General features: G+C 39.2%; 2 protein-coding genes across 6 annotated transcripts in view; both read right to left on the bottom strand.

Moving 5' to 3' along the window:
* The window catches only part of ZNF451 (zinc finger protein 451), a 101390-nt gene extending 88681 nt beyond the window's left edge, over positions 1 to 12709 (bottom strand). For 4 of the 5 annotated variants that reach the window (XM_027852953.1, XM_027852952.1, XM_027852955.1 and 1 more), the window contains exons 1-2: positions 12246 to 12303; positions 11417 to 11494 (exon numbers count right to left, since the gene is read on the bottom strand). In XM_027852953.1, coding sequence (XP_027708754.1) covers positions 11417 to 11494; positions 12246 to 12290 — 123 coding nt within the window. In that variant the 5' untranslated portion in view covers positions 12291 to 12303. Of the gene's footprint in view, positions 1 to 11416; positions 11495 to 12245; positions 12304 to 12486 lie in introns of those variants that run through there. The other variant, XM_027852954.1, reaches the window with a different exon arrangement.
* Positions 12488 to 13192, bottom strand: part of BEND6 (BEN domain containing 6) — an 81001-nt gene continuing 80296 nt past the window's right edge. Inside the window, exon 9 of the mRNA XM_027852895.1 lies at positions 12488 to 12778. Within this exon, the coding sequence (XP_027708696.1) occupies positions 12488 to 12778 (291 nt within the window). The remainder of the gene's footprint in view (positions 12779 to 13192) is intronic.

The following is a 13192-nucleotide window of genomic DNA, read 5'->3' as shown; positions in this document are numbered from 1 at the left end:
GGGCAAAATCTCAAAGGAAAAGTCTACCAACGCCAGAACACAGAAGGAATACAGGATATCTAAAATAAGGGGAACTTTGTTTAGGACAGAAAAGAGAGAGATGCAAGAGGGAACAAACGGAAGGTAGAACAGAATTGGATGGAGATCAGAAGAGAAATGGCAGAGGTGGATAGAGATAATAAAAGTTTTGTCATCCTTGATCATCATCCTATTAGTGTTTATAATCTTTATGTTTAGCTAAAGTGGGCTTCATGTGGTCTGTTGCTGGGCAAATATCTGAAGCCTTTTTTAGCATGGTGGAACCTGAAGAGGCTAGCACTCTGTCTGCAACAGGGTTGCACAGCTCACATTACAATGTGGCTTTGGAATGGGGCTTTTGTTGAACTACTCATCTCTAGGGTTTGGAGTCAGAGGACTCTGGTTTGTATGCCTACTATCAGTGGGATTTTGGACAAGTTCACTGATTTCTTTCTTGGTCTCAGTTTCATCATTTCTAAAATGAAGGAATTAGACTATGTGATTTTAAAGGTCTCTTCTAGCTCTAAACCTATGATACTATGATCTCAGTCTCCAACTGTGCTGTAAGCTGAAGTAGAAAAGGTATTAAAGAAAACAAAGATAGGAAGAACAGCTAGACCAAAGCAAGTAGAAACAAGAGTTCCATGCAGGAAATAACAAATTTTAAGGGCACTAAAAGGTTCATTCTCAAGATACCTTGAGAGAAAGATACTGAATGATAGGAAGAATCATGACCACTACCAACTAACCCAAAAAAGTGATGGAGAAGACATCATTAACTACCAATCCATATACCTGCTTTCTCATGGCTAGAAAATTACAAAAATGTTCTACATATGATAAAAATATGAAAAGCAGGCTTTTGTAAAAGATAGCGTACATCAGAAGCACATCTTTATTGTCATATAATGTCTAGAAAAGTACAGAGAAAACAAGTTCTCACTGTGTTTACGCTGACTATAAAAAGTATTTAATTCAATAGAACAAAATATAGATTTAAAGGCTCTCCTCTAAAAAGAGCTACCCATATAAGTTTCATTGATAGCTTCAACAACAGATTAACTTTAATGATAATTATTAATAATAACTACGGCATAAAGTATGTGCACGCATGCACACACACATGTTCATTCATCAAACATGTTTGTCATTTTCATGGAGGAAGTCCAGCACAAAGTATAAATGGAAAAGGAATTCTTTATAAAGTCCTTCAGATGCCATTGTGCTAATTATAAGTACCACTGAATCTCTTAAATAAGATTCAAAAACAATCAATAATTCAGTCAAAAAATCCACACCAGAAAAAACATATGGATAAAGAAGAATGCCTCCTGTCCAGACTCTAACATGCAATTGCATGACCAGTTCACTTAGCTGATCCACTACTAAGTGTATAGACACCACTACCAGACAATGAATTGGGCCTAGAATTGAAATGGAGGAAGAAAAAGGGATAGATGACATTTGGAAAACTGTGCAGTGCTTTAATGAACCCAAGGTTCTCACTAAGGAAATAAACAAAGCACCAATATTATTACAGCTTTATGGCTACCAGGAATATTATGATCCGGTGGGCCTAATGGGCTGCAGCATATTATTCCTATAAGTGATTTCTACTAAAGATAGGGCATCAAAGACATTATCCACATGTTCTATGACTACAGAAGAGGCTAGAGCCAGTTACACAGTAAAATGAGAGACAGGACAAAACAAGAAAATGTTAAATGTTGGAGAAGATGTGGGAAAACTCGAACATTAATGCATTGTTGGTGGAATTGTGAAATGATCCAACCATTTTGGAGAGCAATTTGGAACTATGCCCAAAGGGCTATAAAAATGTGCATACCCTTGACCTAGCAATAGCACTTCCAGGGCTGTATCCCAAAGAGATCATACAAATGGGAGAAGGACCCATATGTACAAAAATATTTATAGCAGCTCTTTTTGTGGTGGCAAAGAATTGGAAATTGAGAGGATGCCCATCAATTGGGGAATGGCTGAGCAAGCTGTGGTATATGAGTGTGATGAATACTATTGTGCTATTAGAAATGATGAACAGGCTGATTTCAGAAAAATCTGGAAAGACTTGTATGGTCTGATGCTGAGTGAAATGAGGAGAACCAAGAGAACGTTGTACACAATAACAGCCACGTTGTTCAATGACTAATATTGATAAACGTAACCCTTCCCAGCAATACAAGGATCTAAGACATCTCCAAAGGCCTCGTGATGGAAAATGCTATCCACATCCAAAGAAAGAACTATGTTGAATGCAGATCGAAGCATATTACTTGCTATTTTTTTTCTTCTGTTGAGTTCTGTTTCCTCTTTTTGGTGGTTCCTCCTATTGGTTCTAATTCTTACTTACAACATCACTAATGTGAAAATATGTTTAACAGGAATGTATATGTATAGCCTATATCACATTGTGCAACGTCTTGGGGAGGGTGGTGGGGAAGAAAGGGGGAGAAAAATTTTAAACTCAAAAGCAGGAAGTAATTGTTGATAAATCAAAATAAATTAATAAAAAAAAAAAGAAAGAAAGAAACAGAACCTGGCAAGTAGTAGGTGCTTAATAAATACTGATTCATTGAAAAAAAAAAGAGAGACAGATGGGCAGCCCAAGATGGGTAGCACCTATGTAATGTCAGAAAGTTTCCTATGTGTTGGGTGGACCCCCTATGAAAGATTAACAAGGACAAAAGTCACTCAAGATGAGGAATAGATGACCTGCAACCTGTGCAGTTGGCAGGAGCACTTACATTGATAAGATCCTAGATTTGCTGATGCACAGAAGCAATTATATTGTTTTGTACTGTCAATAGTTTCATGGTATTAGTCCTATCTCTATCTCCTTAGCTAATCTGTAAGTTCCTTAAAAACAGGGACCCAATTTTGTACTTCTCCTGGATTATCATAAGCACTTAGAAAAGGACTAGACAATCCATAAAATACTCTTATTTCAAATTAATTAAAAATCATTTCATTCAATTTCTAGGAGACCAGTTAAAATGTTTGAATCAAAAGAAGCAATGTAACCCTGATGCCCCAACAACTAATAATTCAAAGAATATTTCAGAGAAGCATCACCTGAATAGCAAAATCCAAGAAAAAACCAATGGGTCATCTTTTCAGCATAAGATCACAAATTAGACCCACAGGCACTTAAGTGATAAGGGCAAAAACTATGGAAAAGGGATGGTCCAGGATATTTGAGCTAGTCATATTCCTCCCAAAGAGCTGTTAATATCAACCAGGGGAACTTGGAGTCAAACCTGTAAGCAGAAAGGGGCCATGGTGATATCCCTCTAAAACGAACTCAGAGCCAGACATCAGCAGCAGAAGATTGTAGAGCTATAACTCTACAGTAGCAGGAACGCCAGATAAGACAGGCCAGGATGATTAAGAACATTACAATTCTACCAGAAAAGCACAAAGCCTAACCAACCAAAATCCGAATCCACGAAGAAAGACACCAGGGATGCAAGAGAATAATTTCAAAATACCTTCAAAGACTCAAAACACAAACATACACACACATAGAACTTGCACACAAGATCAATTAAAATTCCTAACAGAACTGATGCATGAGTGTTTTTTTTTTAAGTTTAAAAAATGATTATAATAAATTAAAGAGCTGGAGGAAAGAACTGAAAAAGAAATGAGAGCTACAGAAGAAAGAATTGAAAAGAGAATTAATTAACAGTTAGGCACAAGAGGTTATACTGAGCCAAGTAACAGATTCTCTGAAAATTACAATGTGCCAAACAGAAGTCGCTGACTCCATAAGCCAACAAGAAACATTTTTAAAATTCAAAAGCTTGAAATAAGTAAAGAAAATGTAAGATAGATAATATTTTTCTTTTTAATTTTAATTTTCAGTTTCAAATTCTGTCCCTCCCTTCCCCCACACATTGGGAAGGCAAGAAATACAATGACCCATTATACATAAGAAGTCATGCAAAACATCCAACAATGTTGTGAAGAAAAATGAAAAGAAAAAATATACTATCTGAAGGTGGATGGCATTTTTCTGGTAGATTAAACAAACAAACAAACAAACGAACAAAAAACTTGACCAGGGAAACAGATCAAGTTAAGATAATTTTTAAAAATCACTGGATTACCTGAAAGCCATAACCAAAAAATAGCACAGGCATCATATTTCAAGAAATCATAAAAGGGCAATACTCAAACATAGTATTAGAAAAAGAAAGCAAAATAAAAAAGGAAAGAATACACTGATACTTACTGAGAGAAACAAAAAAACCTAAAACTGGATGGAAATGATTGATTGTAAATTACTTTTAACTCACGACTGCACAAATCTAGACCAAAAAATAAACAAGGAGTTAAAGACAAACACAGAATTTTAGAAGACTGAGGTATTAAAGACCTCTGACAATTCTGAATGCAAATAAAGAGTGTAAATATTTCTTAATTGTGCTTTTTCATGGAGTTCAGCTGAGAAAGGGAAAAGAGCTATTGGGTGATGGCTTGAGGGGGTGATAGAGTCTAGTGAAGGTTTTTTAAGGAAACTGGAGAGTTGGGCATGTTTGAAAGCAATGGAAACATAACCAGCTGATAGGGAAAGATTAAAGGATTGGAGAGACAGAGGATAAGATCAAGCACAAAATTTTTTAGGAGCACACTTCATAAAGCAAGGTTATTTGTACTAGAGAATACAATGATAGATTAATTAGCCAGTCATAAAAAAGTAAAAGTTTTAAAACTCAATATTCATTACACATATTACAAAAGTAGACACTGTTCTTCCCTAGGAGAAGTATCTTCCTCTTCTAGTCCTTAACATTAGAAGAGCAATTTGCTATTATGTAAGGAAATTTTTTAAAAACAGGGAAAAAATTTTTTTTTCAACTTGCTTAAAAAGTCATCTTTAAATGGGAGCAACTGTCTATATTGTAAGTATCTAAATGGTAGGTATTGTTTCCACTTCATAAACTATTATTTATCATTTGCTCTGGGCCTTCCATATTCAAAGTAATGGAACATGGTATGTAAATTCCTCAAGGGTAGGGACTATTTGGTTTTTGTTTGTATCCCCAGTGACAGAGATTCCCAAAATAGGTGATACCACCCTCTGGGAGGGGCTGGAAGGATGGGAGGGAGGGAGAGAGACATAGCCTTGGGTGCAAAATGGGAGGATTTAATAAAAATAAGGGGGCAGTGGAAGCATAAGGAAAGAAAATAAGAAAATTTTAAAAAACCATTTGTACATGTTTCATATGTTGTGTAACTGAGTTAAAGTCATAGTGATTACATTATCTTCCAAATAAACACACAAAATGCAAATTATAACCCATCAGTGGTCAAGTCTGCCAACAGGTCTTAACAAGCAAGTGTTGGCAGGCAAGCATGTTGTGCGTTGTTTCGAAGTCCAGTATGCACTGGAAGGAAGATGTCCATGATTTGTTCATAATAACACGATACTATAGGGTTACATGACGCAATATTGTGTCATCAAAACTTCAATGCAGGAAAAACCCCACAAATTTACAATAAATTATTAAATTTAAGATGCATCATTTAAAAAATTTTATTTTTTTCTGAAATGATGCAAATTTAAAATAAAGTTAAAGGGTTAAAGAAAGTAGATTTCTAGGATGTGCTGAGCAATTTTTTTTTTTTAAAGGGGGCAATAGGCCAAATAAGTTTGGGAACCTCTGGTCTAGTACGTCACCTGGTACAAAACAGGCATTTAATGTTTTTTGAGTTAAAAGTGCTTTACAATCAATTATTTTTGTTAAAAATTCTTGTACCATTTGAATAATAAACCAATATTCTTATTTCATGTATGAGAAAATAGACTGTTACAGGGCTCAGATGATTTGGAAGTAGAGATACATTACATAGATTGTTAAAGGAGAATGTTCTAAAGTTTTAATGAAATGAAAGGTTTTACGTCCTCTACACTAGACTGGAATCTCTTGAGAAAAGATGTTAAATCAGTGCAGCATTATCACTGCTTTAACAATTTGGGTAAACTATCAATATATTAATCAGAAAAATTAATCAAAGAAGAAAAAAACTTATCATGTCTTGAGGCAATTATAGGATCTAGTCTGAAGAACTCTTATTAAAGAGCATTTAGTTCAACTCTTTCATTTTTCATATGAAAACCAAGGCTCTGGGCAGTTAAGTGACTTCCCTAATAGGGTCACTCAGATAGTAAAGATTCAAATCAAGACCCATTATCTCAAAATCCACTGCACCACACTAATGCTAGGGCCATTTAGGAGTTTTTAAGAACATGGAGGTGAAAACAATCACAGAAAAACAAATGTTGTATGCACACTTTTGTGCATATGCTCTAAAATCTCCGGTAATCAAAACTTTTTTCTTAACAACAAACAAAAAACCTGTCCTATTCTAAGTCAAAGAGTACTTAAAGCTAGGAACAGGAAGGACTCTAGGTTTTCTTATGCAGACCTCCAAAATTCAACTGGGAATCATGAAATACTATATTCTTTAATCTTTCACTTCCAGTTACAATGATTGTGTGACTGACTGCAGAGGTCTCACACATGCACTCCAGCAAAGATTTAAAAAGATCAAAAGACCAAATAATGGTATAAAAAAAAAATCCAACAGTAAGCACCTTTATCCAGCCCACAACTGCACAAAGGGGTCCAGTGGAAGACAGGTACACTTCCTGGCTGATCAGAGAATTCAGGAGCACCTGAAGCCTCTCTACCCAAAAGACAAGAAAACAAGAATGCCTGAAGAAGCTATGTACAGGATGAGAAGAAGGTGAGGCAACAGCGCAGGAAACCCACAGTGCTAACTCAGACAGAGAAAGAAGCAGGTCACTGCACTTTGATCTGACTGAGTTGATCCAATGGATCCCAAAGACCACAGAGCTCTGAAACAGGACAATAAAGGGGGTTTGAAACCTGCCACGACTCAATAAGGAGACATATCAGAGAAAGCAGAAGCTAGCAGCAAGCAAGGTTAGACTCAAGGACCAACCACCCCATCCAAACATGCAAGGAGGGAGTGGATCCGAGCCCTGGCACAAAGGTCCAAAACAGCAACTAAGTAAACAGAAATCACAGAACACTACTGAAAAAAATTGCAGATCTAGAGGGGTGTCCAAGAGACAAACTTAGAAAAGAATAATTCCACAAAAATGACAAAGCAAGAGGCTTAGAGAAAAAAGTGGCTTGGGCATAAAGACTATTAAAGAGTACCTGGAAAAAAAGCAGCAAGAAATAAAATGATGAAATTATAAGTGGTATTAGAAAGCTCCAGAGAAAAGAATAAGGAGAATAAATAACAGAATAGAATTTAGGAAACTTTACTCAAGTATTAGACTACCTGAAAATTAAAATGGACCAAACGGAATCAATGATTCCACAACAGGAGAAATACTAAAACAAAATCAGAAGAGTGGAAAAAATAGAAGAAAATGTAAAGTATCTACTACCAAAAATGACTGATCTGGAAAATAGGTCAAGGAATTAAATTTAAGAAATCTTCAAACTCTCTGATAACCAAGACTCAAGAATAAATAAGTAGAAATACAGATCGATTAAATCCTAGATACATTATGTCCTTTAAGTTGTTCTTAAAACAGTCTCTCTCTCTATCAAACTCCCTTGACTGTATGCTTACAATTTCAGAAAATTCATTCCAAACTATAGTAGAAAACAACAATATTTATCAAGACAAAACAGTCAATAGGCTATAGTCACTCTTGAAAATAAGTAACACTCAGACTTCCATCCAACAAACAGCCTAATTTTTATGCTTTCTGGAGCGGAAATGTAAACAACCATATCACACACCTACTCTGAGTTAAAGTAATTTGGAAAATAAAGTTATTCAAAATATATATGACTCTTAGAAAACTACCATGATGATATCCCAACAAAGAGACAGCCCACCCTCCTAATTGGTATGTCTCTAGCTGTACCACTATTGTATCATAAGGGGCATCAGCCACAATGACTTCACTCCCTAATGGACTTCCTCTCTGAAATTCCTTTCCATCTCCTCATCAGTAGCCTTACCCTTACAACAAGCTCCCCTTAATATGTTGTCTTCCTCCCACCCCAGAATCTAAGCTCCTTGAGGGTAGAGAATGATCTTGTTCTCACATTAAGTGCTTACTTACTGCTCAATTTATGATACAGATATAAGCTGGGAAAATTTACAACAGATGTTCAGGCTGGTTCAATTTATCTTTTAATATGAGTGTTTCATCTTTTTTAGATGCTTATCTCATTGTTATTGAGTGGTTTTCTCTGTGACCCCATTTGGAGTTTTCTTAGCAAAAATACTGGAGTGGTTTGCCATTTCCTTCTCCAGATCATTTTACAGATGATGAATTGAGGCAAACAAGGTTAAGTGACTTGCCCAGGGTAACACGGCTAGAAAGTATTTGAGTCTTAGGGTTTTATTTTTATCTCCAATTCTCAGTACTAGGGCCAAGAATAAAAGATTCTGTGATCAGGTTAGAAGTATACTCCTTCTGGTAAGCATTCTTGCTCACCTGAGTAAAACAGAAATTAAGATACAGCAACTACCTGCTTTTAAAAAAAAACTACTACCTTGTAAGAAGACAAGCTAAAAATACCAACTCCTCTGTACCACCCTATTCAGAAGCTACTTATCTCTCAGTATTATTTAAGCAAATTTGTACATATTATGCTTAATATTAATTTGGTCCCACATTTATGTTCTAATCACTCATAGTAAAAGCATAAAATTTACCTCTAGAAGCTTTTGGAGAGGTCAGTTAGTCCAAACCACTATTTATACAGATGAGAAATTGAGACCCAGAGAGGGTGACAAATGATACAGACTATAAACTAGCAGGGCTGCAATTCAAACCCAGGCCCTTATGACTACAAATCTAATATTCCTCCCACTGTACCAAGCACAATTTAAAATGCTTCCAAGTGTTAGGGATAGACCATCCATCCTACTGCTAATTAGTAAGAAAACAAGGGGTCTGTTTTAGTGAAGATTTTCCAAACAATCCTACTAAATTACTTGAATAACAATGTGACTAGATAATGGCCTAAATATTTCATAACAAGTGGTTTATTTAGTAGGCCTTAACCATGTGCAAACCAAGATAAACAAGAGAGACACCCTAGGTCCTAGAGGACCTAGAAGAACCTGTGGCCTCTCTAGGTCCCCTTAAATGTGGCCCTTTGACTGAATCCAAACTTCATAGATTTGTTCTGTGAAGTTTGGATTCAGTCAAAGGACTGAACTTAAGGTGACCTAGAGGGCCATACTTGGCCTCAAGGCCACAGGTTCCCCACCCCAGCTCTAAGACAATCAGAATTACCATAAAACCATAGCTATCTGGAACCCCTGAAAAGTAAGTTGTTCTGGATGGCCGAGGATTTAATACAGTAACAGTCATAGTAGCACAGTTTTCCTTGCAAGTTGAGAAGTAGATAATACAAGTTATCAATACCTCTATTTTGCATAAAGAATCTGAGCACAGAGATGTATGTAACTGAGTTACATAGTCACAGAACTAATAGGTGGCAGAGCTTTAACTTGAACTTAGGTCTTCTAAATCCAAATCCTGTGTTCTTTCCACTATATGATAATGACTTTATTTTTAAGCACCAAAACTTTCTCATCTTATCCACTTTGGATGTAAATATTGTCTAAAATATATACTCAACATAAATGAACATTCTTAATAGTACAGGATTACTGACTATAAGGGGAATTTGCCCCTAGAGTAAATGATCCTAACACAAGCTGTGCTTTTGAGAGATTTTGGGTCTGCTTTCTATTTACCAATGATGCTTTCCTTGCGCTTGACTATTCTACACTAGCTCCTTTCCAGTCCAGTTGACTATGAACTTAATAGATCACTAATACTTGTTAGTGTGCCTAAAACAAAAGCAAATAGGCTATGATCCTGAAACTCAATATGCCCAAAAGTAAACACCAAATCACATTCCCAAAACCTCCCATTTCCCTTACTTTATTATTTCTTTTACTTTTTGTTCTCTATTGATGGTACCGTCAACCTCCTGAGTTACCTAGACTCATCATCCCCGAGTCATTTTTGACTCTTTCCTCTCCCTCATATCCAATGTTGCCAAGATCTATGTCTATTTTACCTCTGCAATATTTCATCTATATTCTCCTCTCAATTCCCACTGCAGCCACCCTAGCTCAGATTTTCATTATCTCTCTTGAACATGGAACTGTTGTAAAGAAAAGGTTTCATTATCTGGTCTTCCTGTCTCCAATCTATTCCATCTCCAAATCATCCAATGTACAAACTTCCTATCACACTGCTCTCATCATGTTGTTGTTCTCCTCAAAAAACCTTTGGTGGCCCCTGCAACTACCTGTAAGTATAAAATAAGTTCCTGTCCTTGGTATTTTCAAGGCCATCTATAAATTCTCTCAAATCTACCTTTCCAGCTTTAATTCTCTGGCCCTATTCTCATTCTGAATTCTTTCTACTATCTGTCTCTGGCCTTTTTACTCATTCTGTTCCCCCACCTCTAGCTGTTAAAATCCCACGGCTCATCTCAGGTTGCACGTCCTCCATGAAGCCCTGGGGACTACTCTTCTTCCACCTGAAACACCATCATTCTCAAATTCTTCACAGCACTTTGGCTCTCTCCTTCAACCTTATATATTCCACTTTGCATATGCTTATTTGTGTATATGTTTTATCTCCACTGTCAGGTGGTAAACTTTTGAGAGAGAAATTGCCTTGTTTCATTTTTGTATGTCTAGTACCTAGTAGTGTCTTTCAAACAGCAAATGGATAACAAATATTTGGTGAACTGAAGTGTGTGAACTTTGTAGTATCTACTTTAGCTTCTTAGATGCTTCTCAATTGCAATGCCTCTTCCAGCAAGGTGAAGTTGCTTAACAGCTGAACTCCAAATTGGTGAGGCATTATGGTGTAGGAAAAATAGCAATAAGGCAGCATACTGAGGAAAAGGCATGTAGGTTCAGTTCCCCACTCTGTCATTTCCAAATTGTGTTACCTTGAACAAGTCACTTATCTTTGCTAAGCCTTACTTTGAGGAAGCTGCTTCAGATAACCTCCAAGGTCACTTCTTGTTCTAAATAGATTTTATATGGTGCTAAGCTTGGAGTTAGAAAAAAAGAATGCTAGAATCCTGGATCTGACAATTCCTTGCTGCTGTTCAAGCAGCAAGTCCCATTATTAACCTCTCTTGTGCCTCAGTTTCCTTATCTGTAAAATGGGGATAATTATTTTGATATAAACCTCACTGGGTCGTTTGTGACTCAAAACAAGCTAATACCTGAAAATGCTTTGAAACCCCAACAGAAAAGCTAGCTATTATTATTACAGTGTAATGACGGATTAAAGGCATCCGTTACTATGGTAAAACTGAATGCAATAGCTACTTACACTAACAAACTGAATGTCATCTTCAGTGTCTTCTTTTGGTGACTCAGTCTCAGAATCAGTTGAAGATAATTCCATTATCTGCACAACAGAAACCAAAACATTCTTCATTAACTCTACAGCAAGGTAGTTCTTCACACCACTTTTTTTCACTCCCTTAAGATGTACACTGCAGGAGCAACCGGAACTAATAGCGAAGAGAGGAAACCTACTAGAGTACTCAGGAAAGCCCGATGTTAAGATGCAAATAAAACTAAAGAACAGGCAGGGCAGAGGCATGCCCCGATATTTTCATGGATACTGGGGGCGCAGTGAGGGGGTCGATACAGTAAAGTGAGGTGGGTTTCCCCACAGCCCGAGTCACTGTGTTCCAAATACCTCCCCAAATAAGGAGAGAGGCGCGCGCGGCGCTGAGCAGCAACCCTATCTCACAATGCTCGTCTCCTCCTCCTTCACAATGCAGCCTCGGGCAGCAGAGCCGGTAACAGCTGCAGAAAACTCTGCTCTCGGTGCAAGGCGGCCGAGGCTCAGTCCCGCCGCCGGCCATTGTTGCAGAAGCTACAGCCCGGTTTGCACCAGGGAGGCCCCCTTTCACTCCACGCCACGCCACCCTGTAACGGGCCCCACGGGCTCCTGCAAGCTGCACCCCTGCTCCTGCCCTCCTCCTTCCCCGCCCCCACGCAGGGCTGGGGTGGATGTTGCATCAGGCCCCTCCAGCATCGGAAGGAAACTGAACTCGGCCCCCCAGCACTCCGTGTCCCCCGCCGTCCTCTCGGCGGGGCGGCTGCAGCCTCGGGGAGCTCACGGTCACAGGCTTGGGCTTTTCACCCACCTCGGAACCCGGCTCTCCCTTTTTTTCCGGCTGCTCCTCTGACATCTTCCCCTCGCAGTCGCCGTCGCCGCCGCCGCCGCCGCTGCCGCCACCAGGGCAGCCCTCGCGGCCGGGGCTCGCTTTCCTTCCCCAGTCCCTTCCCGCCTCTCCGCGCCGCCGCCACCGAGCGGGATCCCGCCCCCGCGTGACCGCCTACACGGGCAAAGGGGTGGGAGGGAAAGGAAGCAACGGGAGCTCCCACCTCAAAAGTAGCCACAGGCCGAGGCGCTGTCTGGCTTCCTGCTGCCGCCGCCGCCGCGGAAAGAAACCAATCCCAAACAACTCCTGATCCCTCTCTTCTCTCCCGTAACTGCCCGCTTCTGCCCCCGGGCCACCGCACGGGCTTCTGGGATTTGTTGTTCTCCCCGGTCCGAAGCGGGCGCCGGAGACGCGGAAAGAAAGACCGCGGCCGAGAAAGCCAAGCAGCTAGAGAAGCGCGGAGGAGCATGCGTAGTCAGTCCCGCTGACAGGGCACGCTTGGTGGGAGGGGTAAGCTGGAAGTGGTGGAAAGTGATGCTTTGAAATGGGCCCCGAGTGGGGAGGAGTTTTAGAGTTTTTGCATTAACTTTAAAGTAACAAGCTCTTCCTCCTCTTTTCAACCCTAAACCCTAGCTCGCCTTATAGTGCCTTGAACCCTCCCTTTTGCTGCCCTTCCTCACACCCCACCCCCACCTGCATGTAGTGTGGGGACAAGCAGGGCCCCTTTCAGGAAGGGCTAATGTGTGTGGAACAAGGCAACTGAATATGAAATATGTACATCCTCTTATGATTTCCACGTTAGGCCTTCCTGTCCCTAGTAAACACTGGCCTGGAAATCACTTTGTCCCTGCCCTCATCTTTTTCCTACAATCCTATTCCACTCTTTCTCTGTCCCCTACTAGCACTGGAAGAATAGTCCACAGCTCCAT

Source organism: Vombatus ursinus, unplaced genomic scaffold (genome assembly GCF_900497805.2).
Source record: "Vombatus ursinus unplaced genomic scaffold, bare-nosed wombat genome assembly UNPS02009835.1, whole genome shotgun sequence".
In the NCBI taxonomy this organism is placed as follows: Eukaryota; Metazoa; Chordata; class Mammalia; order Diprotodontia; family Vombatidae; genus Vombatus; species Vombatus ursinus.
This window is presented reverse-complemented; position numbering and strand designations above follow the sequence as displayed.